We start from the raw sequence: 13,711 nt of genomic DNA, 5'->3' as shown, positions 1-13,711 counted from the left end.
TTTTCTATTGTACCATCCTTGCAGCCCTGGAATAAATCCTACTTGATCATCGTGGATGATATTTTTGATATATTTTTGAATTCGATTTGCTAATATTTTGTTGAGTATTTTCGTATCTATGTTCATCAGGGATATTGCTCTGTAATTTTCTTTTTTTGTGGTGTCTTTGCCTGGTTTTGGTATTAGAGTGATGCTGGCCCCATAGAATGAGTTTGGGAATATTCCCTCTTCTACTTTTTGGAAGACTTTAAGGAGGGTGAGTATTAGGTCTTTACTAAAAGTTTGATAAAATTCAGCAGTGAAGTCATCTGGTACAGGCCTTTTGTTCTTAGGTAGTTTTTTGATTACCAATTCAATTCCATTGCTGGTAATTGGGCTGTTCAGATCTTCTATTTCTTCCTGGGTCAGCCTTGGAAGGTTGTATTTTTCTAGAAAGTTGTCCATTTCTTCTGGGTTACCCAGTTTTTTATCATATAATTTTTCATAGTATTCTCTAATAGTTCTTTGTAGTTCTGTGATGTCTGTAGTGATTTTTCCTTTTTCATTAATGATTGTCTTTATATGTGTAGACTCTTTCTTGATAAGTCTGGCTAGGGTTTTATTTATTTATTTTATCTATTGTGTTTATTTTCTCGAAGAACCAGCTCCTGCTCTCATTGATTCTTTCTATTGTTTCATTCTTCTCAATTTTGTTTATTTATGCTCTAATCTTTATTATGTCCCTCCTTCTTCTGACTTTGGGTCCCATTTGTTCTTTTTCTACTTTTGTTAATTGTGAGTTTATACTGCTTATATGGGATTGTTCTTCTTTCCTGAGGTAGGCCTGTATTGCAATATACTTTCCTCTTAGCACAGCCTTTGCTGCATCCCACAGATTTTGCAGTGTTGAATTATTGTCATTTTTCTCCATATATTGCTTGATCTCTGTTTTTATTTGATCATTGATGCATTGGCTATTTAGGAGCATGTTCTGAAGCCTCCATGTGTTTGTGGCATTTTTCATTTTATTTGCATAATTTATTTCTAGTTTCATACCTTTGTGGTCTGAGAAACTGGCTGGTACAATTTCCATTTTTCTGAATTTACCGAGGCTCTTTTTGTGGCCTAGTATCTGATTTTCTTCTTGAAACTGTTCCACATGCACTTGCGATGAAAGTGTTTTCTGCTCATTTTAGGTGGAGAGTTCTGTAGATGTCTGTTAGGTCCATCTGTTCTAATGTGTTGTTCAGTGCCTCTGTTGCCTTACTTAATTTTTGTGTGATTGATTTCTCCTTTGGATTGAGTGGGGGGTTGAAGTCTCCCAGAATGAATGCATTGCATACTATTTCCCCTTTTAATTCTCTTAGTATTTGTTTCACATATGTAGGTGCTCCTCTGTTGGGTACATATATATTCATAATGGTTATATCCTCTTGATGGATTGACCCCTTTATCATTATGTAATGTCCCTCTTTGTCTCTTGTTACTTTCTTTGTTTTGTAGTCTATTTGTCTGATACAAGTACTGCAACACCTGCTTTTTTCTCCCTATTAGTTGCATGAAATATCTTTTTCCATCCCTTCACTTTTAGTCTTTGTATGTATTTGGGTTTAAAGTGAGTCTCTTGTAGACAGTATATAGGAGGTCTTGTTTTTTTTATCCATTCAGTGACTCTGTGTCTTTTGATTGGTGCATTTAGACCATTGACATTTAGTGTGATTATCGATAGGTATCTATTAATTGCCATTGCAGGCTTTAGATTTATGGTTACCAAAGGTTCAAGGTTAACTTCCTTACTTTCTAAGAGTCTTCCTTAACTCACTTAGTATGCTATTTAAAATATAATCTAAAGGTTCTTTTTTTCTCCTCCATTTTCTTCTTCCTCCATTCTTTATATATTAGGTATCATATTTTGTACTCTTTGTCTATCCCTTGATTTACTTTGGGGTAGTTGATTTAATTTTGCATTTGCTTAGTAATTTACTGTTCTACTTTCTTTACTGTGGTTTTATTACCTCTGGTGACAGCTATTAAACCTTAGGAACACTTCCATCTATAGCAGTCCCTCCAACATACTCTTTAGAGATGGTTTGTGGGATGTAAATTCTCTCAGCTTTTGCCTATCTGGAAATTGTTTAATTCCTCCTTCAAATTTAAAATATAATCTTGCCAGTTAATGTGTTGGTTCAAGGCCTTTTTGCTTCATTGCATTATATATATCATGCCACTCCCTTAGGGCCTGTAAGGTTTTCTGCTGAAAAGTCTGATGTTAGCCTGATGGGCTTTCCTTTGTATGTGATCTTATTTCTGTCTCTGGCTGCTTTTAACAGTCTGTCCTTATCCTTGATCTTTTCCATTTTAATTACTATGTGTCTTGGTGTTGTCTTCCTTGGGTCCCTTGTGTTGGGAGATTTGTGGATCTCCATGGCCTGAGAGGCTATCTCCTTTCCCAGATTGGGGAAGTTTTCAGCAATTACTTCCTCGAAGACACTTTCTATCCCTTTTTCTCTCTTCTTCTTCTGGTATCCCTATAATACAAATAATGTTCTGTTTCGATTGGTCACACAGTTCTCTCAGTATTCTTTCATTCTTAGAGATTCTCTCTGTGCTTCAGCTTCTTTGTATTCCTATTCTCTAATATCTATTTCATTTATCGTCTCCTCCACTGTATCTAATCTGCTTTTAAAACCTTCCAGGGTATGTTTTATTTCTGATACTGTGTTCTGTAATGTTGGGTCTCTAACTGGAATTCATTCCTGAGTTCTTGAATATTTTTCTGCACCTCTATTAGCATGTTTATGACTCTTAATTTGAACTGTCTTTCAGGAAGATTCATCAAGTGCATTTCATTTGACTCTTTCTCTGGTGTATTTATGATTTTGCTTTGAACCAGGTTCCTTTGATGTTTCATATTTGTATGTGGCGCCTCTAGTGCTCAGAAACTACTCTCTGGAGCTGCTCAGCCCCTGGAGCAATGTCGGGGATCGCCGGGGAGCAGCATTTGTGTCTGGGGAGAGAAAAGGTCTGTTTCCTGCTTCCGGGCTGCTATGCCTGTCTCCCCTGCCAGAAACAGTGGGCTGAGCACACAGGTATAAGCCTTCATGCTTTGCGTTTGTAGCTGCTGTAGGCGGGGCTTCTCTCTTGCTGTCCTGACACTAGGGCAGGTTTTGCTGGTTTGCAAGCCAGGTGCGGGCTGGCCAGGCAGAAGGCACAGTAGGCTGCATACCTTGGAGGGGCAGCCTTGGAGTTGCATAGCCAGCCAGAGGCTGGAGTGCCTGAAGATCGTGAAAGTTCCCAACCTGCTGGGCAGAGTGCACCCAGACAGTTTGTCTACCTGTTCTTTCTCCTGAGCAGTAAGCTCTGTGCAATCCTAGCCCCTTTAGCAGCCTTCCCACTGTTAGGAAGTCTCTCAGACTGCCCGCCTTTCTTTTGTCCCATAGCAGCCAGATACCGTTCCCTGTTTTCCACTAGAATCTTAGTCTCTCCAAGTATTCTGCCTGTCTTAGCTTTCCAACCCCCCTAATCACAAGAGCATGAAATGTAGGTTTGTGCACCCAGAGCAGATCTCCAGAGCTAGGTGTTTAGCAGTCCCAGGCCTCCACTTCCTCCCCGCTCCTTTTCTCTTCCTCCCGCCAGTGTGCTGGGGTGGGGTAAAGGCTTGGGTTCCGCCGGGTCACGGCTTTTGTACGTTACCCTGTTCTTTGAGGTTTATTCTTTTCTTCAGGTGTATGTGGTTTGGCAGAACCCTCTTTCCTGTTGCTCTTTCAGGTTTAGTTGTATTAATTATATTTTCATATCATATGCGGTTTTAGGAGGAGGCCTCTGTCTCGCCTCTCATGCTGCCATCCTTAATCTCGGCAAGTCAGGACCCATTAGGTTTTAAAAATACTTGCTAAAAAGCAGCAAAAATCCACTTTGAATAATTTTTTCATATATTTATGCTTGTGCTTTGCACAATACAAAGTGTTCTGTTAATAGAATGCAGCATATAGTCAACAGCACTCTGCTCTGACATTACTAGATTATTTTCCTCCGCTAGTTTTATGTATGTATTCTTGATACCACTAGTACCATTTCTAAAGATTGATTGAACTGAATATGGGATTTCTATCAGATACCTTCTTTTTAATCTCACACTTATAGTTTTCTAAAACAGCTAGCCTGTTGGATTATCTAATGGCAGTAGTGCTGTTTACCAAGAAATTTTTAAATGTGCCAAGGTTTGATGTTCTTCTGTAACAGTAAATTATGTTTAGAGCCATCACTTTAAAAGAGAGAATCCCATTTTTTTATTACAGAAATCCCAATTTCAACAATATTTGTAACATGTATTTCACCAAAATCAAATATGTTTTTCAAGAAATTAATTAAAACGTATGTATTATGGAACTTGCATAAAGACTTAGGATCGTAAGGGCCCTTATGAGGTCATTTGAATCCCCCATTTTATAATGTCTGTGTGGTAATAATTGCTCATTTCATGAACTATTTAGTTTTTCTACATATAATAAAGATTTAGAATTGTTTCTGCATTTTGATATCCCCACATGTTTTCTTAGATTGTAGTGTGTTCATATTAGAACTATTCTTGGATATTCTATTTCAATTTATCCTGCAAAAGGCAAACTGATTCATGTATCTGATGATTAATAATCTGAAGCATGCATGTTCAGCCCACTTCTAAGCTGTCTAGAATAATACCAGCATAATTTATTGAAGTTTAGTATTTCATTCAGGATAATTGTGATCTCACTGGAACATTACTATTTGCTCTAAGCAGTGGGATGGGGTTTAAATGTGGGAAGGGAAGAATGGAGAGGGTAAGAAAATTGTTATAGTTCTTCTTCTCTATTATAATGTTAAGCTTTGTGGATGTCAAGGAAAGAGCCCAAGAATAAAAAGTGAATTTAGCACTGTGTTTAAATATTGAAAATTTGCTACGTAATTATTAATGTAATTCTGTGGTTTTAAAATACATAATTCAAAAAAGTTTTTGATTATTTGGAAATTTTAATTTTATTACTGTGGACAAGTGAAATAAAATATTAATAGAATAGGAAATCAAGTTATACACCTGTATTCAGTGTCTTATAGAGTAGTCTCCCATGCTTGTCAGTGTAGTTGTATTATACTTTTAATGAATTATGAAATGTAGACCTGGTTTGGGTCGTGTTTTTTCTTCTTTAAGTTATTGTTATGTTAAGCTTTTGTGTAGTTGTAATTTTGCCCAAGTTGAAAATTTGAATCTATTTTAGTTGTGTTTTCTAGCCCTTTATCAACATAATGATTTAAAACTAGTCTGGCTTGTATAATACTTTGGATTGGGAATGTGTACACATTGGACTCAGTTACCATGAAATTGAGAAAAGTGAGAAAATATTCACATATGCACAAGTTTTAGTTAATGTGGAAAAAGCAAGTGCTGCCTATATTTAATAATGTCTCTGTTTCCTTTTGATGTTAGAAATACAGCCTCTTATTTACTATACCGGATTATGAATAATAACAGTAGAGTAGTTCAGTTTTAGCTGCTTTTGTATGTTATCTGTGTACTAGACGCTGTACATAAAATAAATAAGTTATGGTCCTTTCAACTGTAGAGATCAGAGAAGGCATCATGAAGGAAGTAATTTTTGACTAGCGGACTTAGGAAGAGAGAGAGACAGGCTTTTAAATAGCTAGGAGGTATGGTCAGTGTGAACAAAGATCAGAGCTAGAGAAATGGGGTTTTTCTGCATGTAGTAGGCAGTAGAGTTTGAAAAAGAAGGTAGGCCTGGAAGGACTTACTGGTACCAGATCACTGAAACCTTTATTTGTTCTGTTTTTTGGTGTTGGCAAAAGGAAACCATTTAGGGATTCAACAGGAGACAACTGAATGAATTAGTAACAGAAGATATCATGGTTGATAACTACATGGAGATATTAGCAAGCAGTCAGAAACACAGGCAGAAAATTTGTGAGAAGGATCAGAGATCAAAAAAGGGTTGCGAGTTAGTGCCATAAAGTTATGCCTGATGCTGAAATCATAAGGTATAATAAGATGGGCTAAGCATAGAGTCCTTTGGATTGTCTATACTTAGGGTTTAGACAGGAAGAGTGACAAAGGAAGGGCACTGTTAATGAACCATTGAAGTAACGCCCCAAAACTTCTAGAGTTAAAGGTTATGTTCAATGCTAAATGTTTAAGGGCCTCACATGAAATGAGGTCATTGGCTGAATCGTTTTTATGAAGCGTTCATACAGAAAACTGCTGGTGAAGGTATTCTTTCAGGGAAAGGGGAGCAGTGTTAAGAGAAATTTTTTAGGTTTCATGAATTCTAGTAAATTTGTAGATTTCAAGCCAAGGAACAAAAGAGAATGAAGGTAAGAAAGTTAAAGAAAATTCCTTGAGGAGATAGAGACTAAGTATAAAGGTATCTCCAAAGGGAGGTAAGTTTGAAGATGTCTTAGAGGGAAGTTGGGTCAAAGACAACTAATGACCAAAGAATGTGTTCTGCTAACTCTGCTTTACTTCGTAAGACCTTGAAAATAACATTTTCTGTGGAATATTGAGAACTGAGTAAATTTTGGCATTGGTTAAAAGGTAGTAATTCCTGGAATTATATTCCAAATTATTTATTCCAATATACAGTAAAAATTGTTTTTATTAACATAATAATTACCTTCTTGTGAAACTATAACCTTAGTGTCCCTCCCTTTTGCTTTTCTGTATTTTTCTCTATTTTTTATAGATATATAAAGGTGTATAGATGTATATAGGTATATATCACAATAGTGTGAAATGTATGTTAAATCATTTGCTGAAAATTGTATTCATATGTGTTTCCTTGTCATTTAGCTTGATCCAAGGATTATTCGACCATTTTTAGCAGAATGCCGTCAAACTATTGCCAAACTTGATAATCAGAATATGAAAGCCATCAAAGGACTTGAAGACCGGCTATATGCCCTGGACCAGATGATTGCCAGCTGCAGCCGACTGGTGAATGAACAGAAGGAGCTCGCTCAGGTGTGCACTGCAGGAAGAGGAGTTGAAGTTTTCTGTAACAATGTTTTATGTGCAATATCAAATTGGTTCGCACCATTATTCTACCTCAACTTTGAATATTGTTAATGCAGTATTACTGTTTTCCACATAATAAAGAAGAAAGCATGTCCTGAATATTCAGGTTTAATAAAATAAAGTGAGCTGAGGCCACTTGAGATGACAGTTGAAAGATAAACCATTAAAGTGCTTTGAGCAGCGGGGGAAAACAAACATTGAAAGAACATGATAAAGCAAATGTTTCACCGAATGTCTGAGAACTTCCTGCCCCCTCCCCCTTAAAAAACTAAGAAGGAAAAAAAATTAGTTAAATTTATGAAAGACAGAAGGAAAATGTGAAGTCTTAAAGAATTTACTAATACTTTGGTTTTTAGGTCTGATTTAATGCAGTATTCCAAGAATTCTGTTATCAGATTTGATTTGTAACTGAAAGAAAGTGATAAGAGTTCCAGAGTGGTTTAACCTAGACGTTTCCCCTACACTGATGGCTTTAACTCATGACTACTTTGTCCTCCACCACCCTGACAGGTACTTTGGCCAAACAGCATGTAGCAAAATAGCTGACTTTATGATCTTGATTCTTTTTTTTAATTATTATTGTTACAATTTTTTAAATAAGGTATTGTTGATATACACTCTTAAGAAGGTTTCACATGAAAAACAGTGTCATTACTACATTCACCCATATTACCGAGTAACCCCCATACCCCATTGCAGTCACTGTCCATCAGTGTAGTAAGATGCCACAGAGTCACTACTTGTCTTCTCTGTGCTACACTGTCTTCCTCATGATCCCCCTTACACCATGTATACTAATCATAATACCCCTCAATCCCCTCCTCCCTCCCTCCCTCCCCACTCACTGTCCCCCACCCCTCCCCTTTGGTAACTGTATGATCTTGATTCTAACACATTTTTCTAGTTTAACTTTGTTCTATCGACATTTCCCTCTAAATGTGTTCTTTCATTAGAACATACAAATAATCATTTTGATGATTTTTTATTTTATTTTACCTGCATGGTAGAGTATACACAGTGTAGTGTACGTAGATAAAATGTGATATAGCCTTGCTCTACTATTTTTAATTTTAGATATTTATTGTCTTTTTATCGTTTTCTAATTTAATTCATCTTGCGATTCCCAGATTCTTTCCTATTCTCTCTTGAGTTTGGATCTAGCCACCTTACTATGAACTGAATTTATCTTGTGTTTTTGCATTGGCTGGAACCCCAGGACAATGCTGAGTAGATGTGATAGTGCGTGTCCTTGTTTAATTCCTGATCTATAGAAAGTGGTTAACATTTCACCGTTATGTTTGTGGTAGTTACTTTTTCTCTTTGTTTTAATAGCTATTCAGCAGATTAAGAAAATTACATTCTATTTAAAATTTTGACCCTCCTTAAATTCTTATAATAAATTCAACATAGTTGTACTGTCTTTTGTATATATTTCTGGATTCAGTTTAACATATTGGCAGACTGAATTATATTGACTTGTGTGTATATATTTTTCATTTATTACATGTCAAGTTTTGGCATCAAGGTTATGGTGACCTCTTAAATTGTGAAATCTTTTAATTTGAAACATCTAGTCCACTTATTCACTGTCTGTCTTTAAATTTCCAATTTTTCTCTTCCAGTTTTCCTTCTTTTTTTCTTTCAATTCTGTATCCTTTTTTCTCTCTCCTTTTGCTCTTAAGATTTTTATTACTTAAAATTTTTTATTTGAGTTGTTATTATTCATTATTCTATCCCCCATATTAGCTTTTTTTCATTTTAAGCAGTATATCCATTCTAGATGTAATATACCATTAAAGTATCTTCTAGCATTTCAGTTTTTCTCATTTGAAAATTTCTCCAAACCTTTATTTCTGAAGGAAGGAAAAGCAAATTTCCAGTAATGGAATTGCTCAACTGGGGTGTTTGTGCGTTTTAAATATTAATTAGTAAGGTTATAATGCTCTCCATAAAGGAAAGATTAATACTCTGAGTAATTAATGACAAGAGCAATTTCCCTTTTATCAATGTGTTTGCCATGTAGTTCCTCTGAATTGTCATTTGCCAAATTTTCTTAGTCCTCATGTTTTTGTAAGAATTTGTCATATATAGTCTGGATAATCCCTTGTATATTACAAATACTATAATATTACAGATACTGTCTCTCCCTTTGTTGACAGTATGTCTCCCTCATGTTATACAGAAATGCTTATTTTTAATGTAGTCAAATATATTAGTAATTTTTTCATATTTAATTTTATGAAGCCATCATTCCATTAATACCTCCAGATTTCTTTATAGTTATTTCTCAGATTGAATAAACCAGTACTTCTCATTCTCTTAACTTAGATAATCTTATTTATTTTTTCTCTTTTTTGGCTCCTGCAAATTTCTTGTTTTTAAAAAAAATGCTAATATTTCTACTGTAATCAGGCAGCTACATTGAATGGTTTAAATTTTCTTTTCTTTCTTTTTTTTTTAATCTATTGCCCATGTAATCCTCAAATTTAAATTGGATTTAGTAAATGGAGTTTTGTAATGCAAAGATGAGTCATTCTTCTGGGAGTTTGGTTGCTGTGATGAAGGGGGTAATAGTATTTATTTTCTCAAAATAATAAAAAGTATTTATTTTAGAAAAGAGCCTTTCATGTATGGTTTCTAGGTTTGACCCTTAAACCTTCTTGAACCCAAACTGAAGTAAAATAAACTATGGTAATTCATAAAACTTTAATTTTAGAACATACTGTCCTAACTGGAGGTAATATTCCTTTTAAAAATATTTTTCTTTTTTTGATTTTGATACTGAAGTAATATAGTCCTTTTTAACATTGAGGCAGTTACTCATTTAATTATTCTAAAGTGAATATTTCTTAATATCCTAATGCATTTTAAAATGAGTGTTTTTAGAAATTATTTTGATTATCTGTTTACATATTGGGAGCAAAACAAAAACAAATTAAGGCAGTAAAGTAGTTGGATTTCAACTGGCTTTGCCTGCATGAATCTGCCTGTGAGAGAAATTAAGCATAGTAATCTTTCATTTTCCTTGCTTATCCAGTTTTTATTTCTTTTAAAATGTGGTTGGTGAAAGTAGCTAAATTCAGATCAGTCAGTTGCAGAAAATGATTTTAAATCTTGGATAAACAGTTTTTTGTAGTTTTCTAGCTACATAGTAATTAAATCCTCTGAACACTTTGGACTAAAGAGAAGGGAAAAGAGATAATGGAAAGGGATTTATTTATTGCCTTAACATCTTATAAGATAAAGACCAGTTCAGATGGCTTTAACAGAGTACTTTTTTTTTTTTTTTTAAACCATCACACTTTTGAGGATGTTTGTAGATCCTTCTACCTGGTATGGCAGGCAGGGAAACTTGACCAAACCTATGAAGCTACGTAACACTGCAGCCCTGGAAATTTATTCAGAATGTATTAATTCCCTAGCTATCTTGTTATCCTTGAGGATTATCAGCAAAATAAGAAAATAACAGGCAATTTTCTTCCTAAACTAAAAGATCACAAAATGCATATTGAGAAGAGTTGTGAGTACTGTAGTACCTAACAAGTAGTTACATTTCTTTAGAATATTGTCATAATTATTTAGCTTAAATTAAGTAACCCAGCAAAATTCATAATTTGGATATGGTAGTATAGTTTAAATTCTGCTGTCAGTCTTCAGTCAGTCTGCTGTATAGTTTTCTTTAGAACTTTTATATATTGTAGCTATCAAACCTTATATACATAGAAAAATATACCAAATAATATCAGGAATTTTTCTGTTTAGTCTAAATTATACAGAGGATGATTTGAGAAATACAGAATTTATTGTATTAAAAAGAAATTTACATTTTTTTTCTTCTGGCAATACTTGGAATATGTGTTTTTGGTGTCAGGAAATCCTTTAAGGTTTAGAATTCAGATTTGGGGATTCTGTATTTTTCTCAGATTCACTAAAAAGTAAGTGGAAACCTAAGACTTTAACAGGAGATAAAATCAGTAAGTTATTTTTAAATAGATTCAATTACAGAAATAGTCAACTTGAGCATAAGGCAGCATATTGAAAGAATAGGATATAAAATTACTATTTAAGGTATCCTATTTTCAGATATTGAACCATTTGCCTTTATTTTAATGCACATCATTTAAATTTAAATCTTTTCATGATACTTAGAAAATCATGATTTAGAAAGGAGAGAGAGAGAACTACCAGAAAGTAAAGTCCTTAGAAAGATAATTATTTTCAATAGCAAGTATAGCAGTGAGATAGATGTGCAAATCCTAAAACTTCTTTAACATATTAACTATTTAGTAAATAGATTAGGAAAAAACCTGTAAATACAATTTAATAACCTCATCAAGATGTCTTGGACTTTTTAAAAGAGTTTGCTGTTGGTTTTCGTTTTGCTGGTTGTGTGTACAAAAATAAATGATTTTATATATGGCATATGTGTCTAAATTAATTTACAGCCTGAACCAGCAATCCCTATTTAACAAGATAATGCAAAGTTCATGTTTAAGGATGAAAATAAGTAAGGATCGCTAAGAAAAAGTGTATTTACTTACACCAAACAGTAAAATATAGTGTAAAATTATACAGTTCAGTCATTGTTCTAAAGAGATGAACACACAAAAATATATTTACTATCAGTGAAACAAAATATAGTCCAGAAATACCAGAGGAAGGAAAAGTGTGTAAAGTCAGTTGATTGTTTTTTAATTCGGGGATGTATATAGTATACCGTTAAATGTCATTGTTAGATTAAATAGTTCTTACTTTTCATGGCTTTACATTAAAATCAGTGACTATGTTTTAATGTCATTTTCTGACTGACCTGTGATGTACTAGACATATAAGTTCTAGTTTGTATTTCATCATGAAGTGTGTCCTTTGATAAGTTAATTTGTCTTCCTGGGTTTCTTTTTTTTTTCTAGCATGAAAATGGAACAGAGCTAGATGAATATAGATTTCTTAAAAATTCTGAATCTTTTACTGTAAACACATCTACTGCATTCAGAAAAATAGATTTTCAAAAATCTTATTTGAAATTAAAACAGCTCAGTTTAACAAAGATTTTCCTCTTACATGATTAAGTTTTTCATAAAACAAAGTTGATATTCTTTAAATGCTTTCTCTCAAAGGGATTTTTAGCTAATCAGATGAGAGCTGAAAACTTGAAGGATGCTTCTGTGTTACCTGATTTGTGCCTGAGTCATGCAAATCAGTTGATGATCATGTTGCAAAATCATAGGAAACTGTTGGATATTAAACAGAAGTGTACCACTGCCAAACAGGAACTAGCAAGTAACCTACATGTCAGACTGAAGTAAGTACTGTTACATTTAATTTAGGATGCTTAGAGTTGATATTTTTTATTTCTCCCAAATGATAATTTTCTCTTATCACTAATTTGAAATTGTTGATTGGTTGATTAACTTGGGGTTTGATTATTTTTATAGAGTTTGTATGTCTTGATTTTATTCTGTAGGTGGTGTTGCTTTGTAATGCTGCATGCTGATCAAGATGGAGAGAAATTGCAAGCTTTGCTCCGCCTCGTAATGGAGCTTTTAGAAAGAGTCAAAATTGTTGAAGCTCTTAGTACAGTTCCCCAGATGTACTGCTTAGCTGTTGTTGAGGTTGTAAGGAGAAAAATGTTCATAAAACACTACAGGGAGGTATGCAAGTTGAATTCTACTTTAATTGTGTATGAGCCTTAATGATTGATGTGTAGTATTAACATATGCTTTTCTTCTCTTAGTGGGCTGGTGCTTTAGTGAAAGATGGAAAGCGATTATATGAAGCTGAGAAGTCAAAAAGGGAATCCTTTGGGAAATTATTTAGTAAGTGTTGTTCATTAATAACTAAAATATAATTTTTAAAGAAAATTGGTATTTTTATTTCATAGAAATGAATGTAGCATTACAGTTGGTTAGGGGCACCATTCCCCATATAGTAAAAAATCTGTCTATATAACTTTCGACTCCCCCAAAACTTTACTAATAACATACTCTTGAATGGAAGCCTTACTTATAATAGTCAGTTGACACCTGTTTTCTATGTCATGTATTTATATACTGTGTTCTTAAAATAAAGCAAGCTAGAGAAAATGGTTTTTCAAATTGTCAGTGATCTCCAAAACTTTTTCCAATATACTTACTGAAAGGAAGTCCTCATATAAGTGGACCCATGCATTTCAAATCTGTGTTGTTCAAATAATTACCATTGAAATCTAGAAGCCTATAGAATTGAATCCATTGTTAAATTTTAAATAAGATTTGCCAAATATTTTTTCAAAAACCAGAGATTTTTTATTTTACCTTACGTTATAAAATAATCCTATTGTTCATTTCTTCACACAGGGAAATCTTTTTTAAGAAATCATCTGTTTAGGGGATTGGACTCTTGGCCCTCGTCCTTTTGTGTATGTATTTATTTTCTAACCATGACAGTTCTGTATGTGTTCAGACCTTTATTTCAGAATCAGAGGTATTTATCAGAAACTTAGAGAAATTTTTTTATCAACAAAATGTCTGTGGCTTTAAAAGCCAGTTGTGACAAAGCTTTAAGATATATTCCTAGTTTTTGATTAAGAGTTTTTGTAACACAGGAGGATGTTACACTACACTGGTAAGATTGGTAAGAATAGATTCTCTATTCTTTTTGGTCTTTCTCTTTCCCCCTCCTCTCTCCCAG

The 13,711-nt window shown here is 33.9% G+C and overlaps 1 protein-coding gene across 3 annotated transcripts in view; it reads left to right on the top strand.

Annotated features, from left to right (window-relative positions):
• The window catches only part of RB1CC1 (RB1 inducible coiled-coil 1), a 93,343-nt gene that overhangs the window by 40,723 nt on the left and 38,909 nt on the right, over nt 1-13,711 (top strand). For all 3 annotated transcript variants that reach the window (XM_036990788.2, XM_036990786.2, XM_073229504.1), the window contains exons 8-12: nt 6,818-6,988; nt 12,160-12,344; nt 12,507-12,693; nt 12,777-12,858; nt 13,378-13,439. In XM_036990788.2, the coding sequence (XP_036846683.2) occupies nt 6,818-6,988; nt 12,160-12,344; nt 12,507-12,693; nt 12,777-12,858; nt 13,378-13,439 (687 nt within the window). The remainder of the gene's footprint in view (nt 1-6,817; nt 6,989-12,159; nt 12,345-12,506; nt 12,694-12,776; nt 12,859-13,377; nt 13,440-13,711) is intronic.

The sequence above is a fragment of the Manis javanica genome, chromosome 2 (genome assembly GCF_040802235.1).
Source record: "Manis javanica isolate MJ-LG chromosome 2, MJ_LKY, whole genome shotgun sequence".
Lineage (NCBI taxonomy): Eukaryota > Metazoa > Chordata > Mammalia > Pholidota > Manidae > Manis > Manis javanica.
The sequence above is the reverse complement of the archived record's forward strand: the minus strand, read 5'-3'. Positions and strand labels throughout refer to the sequence as shown.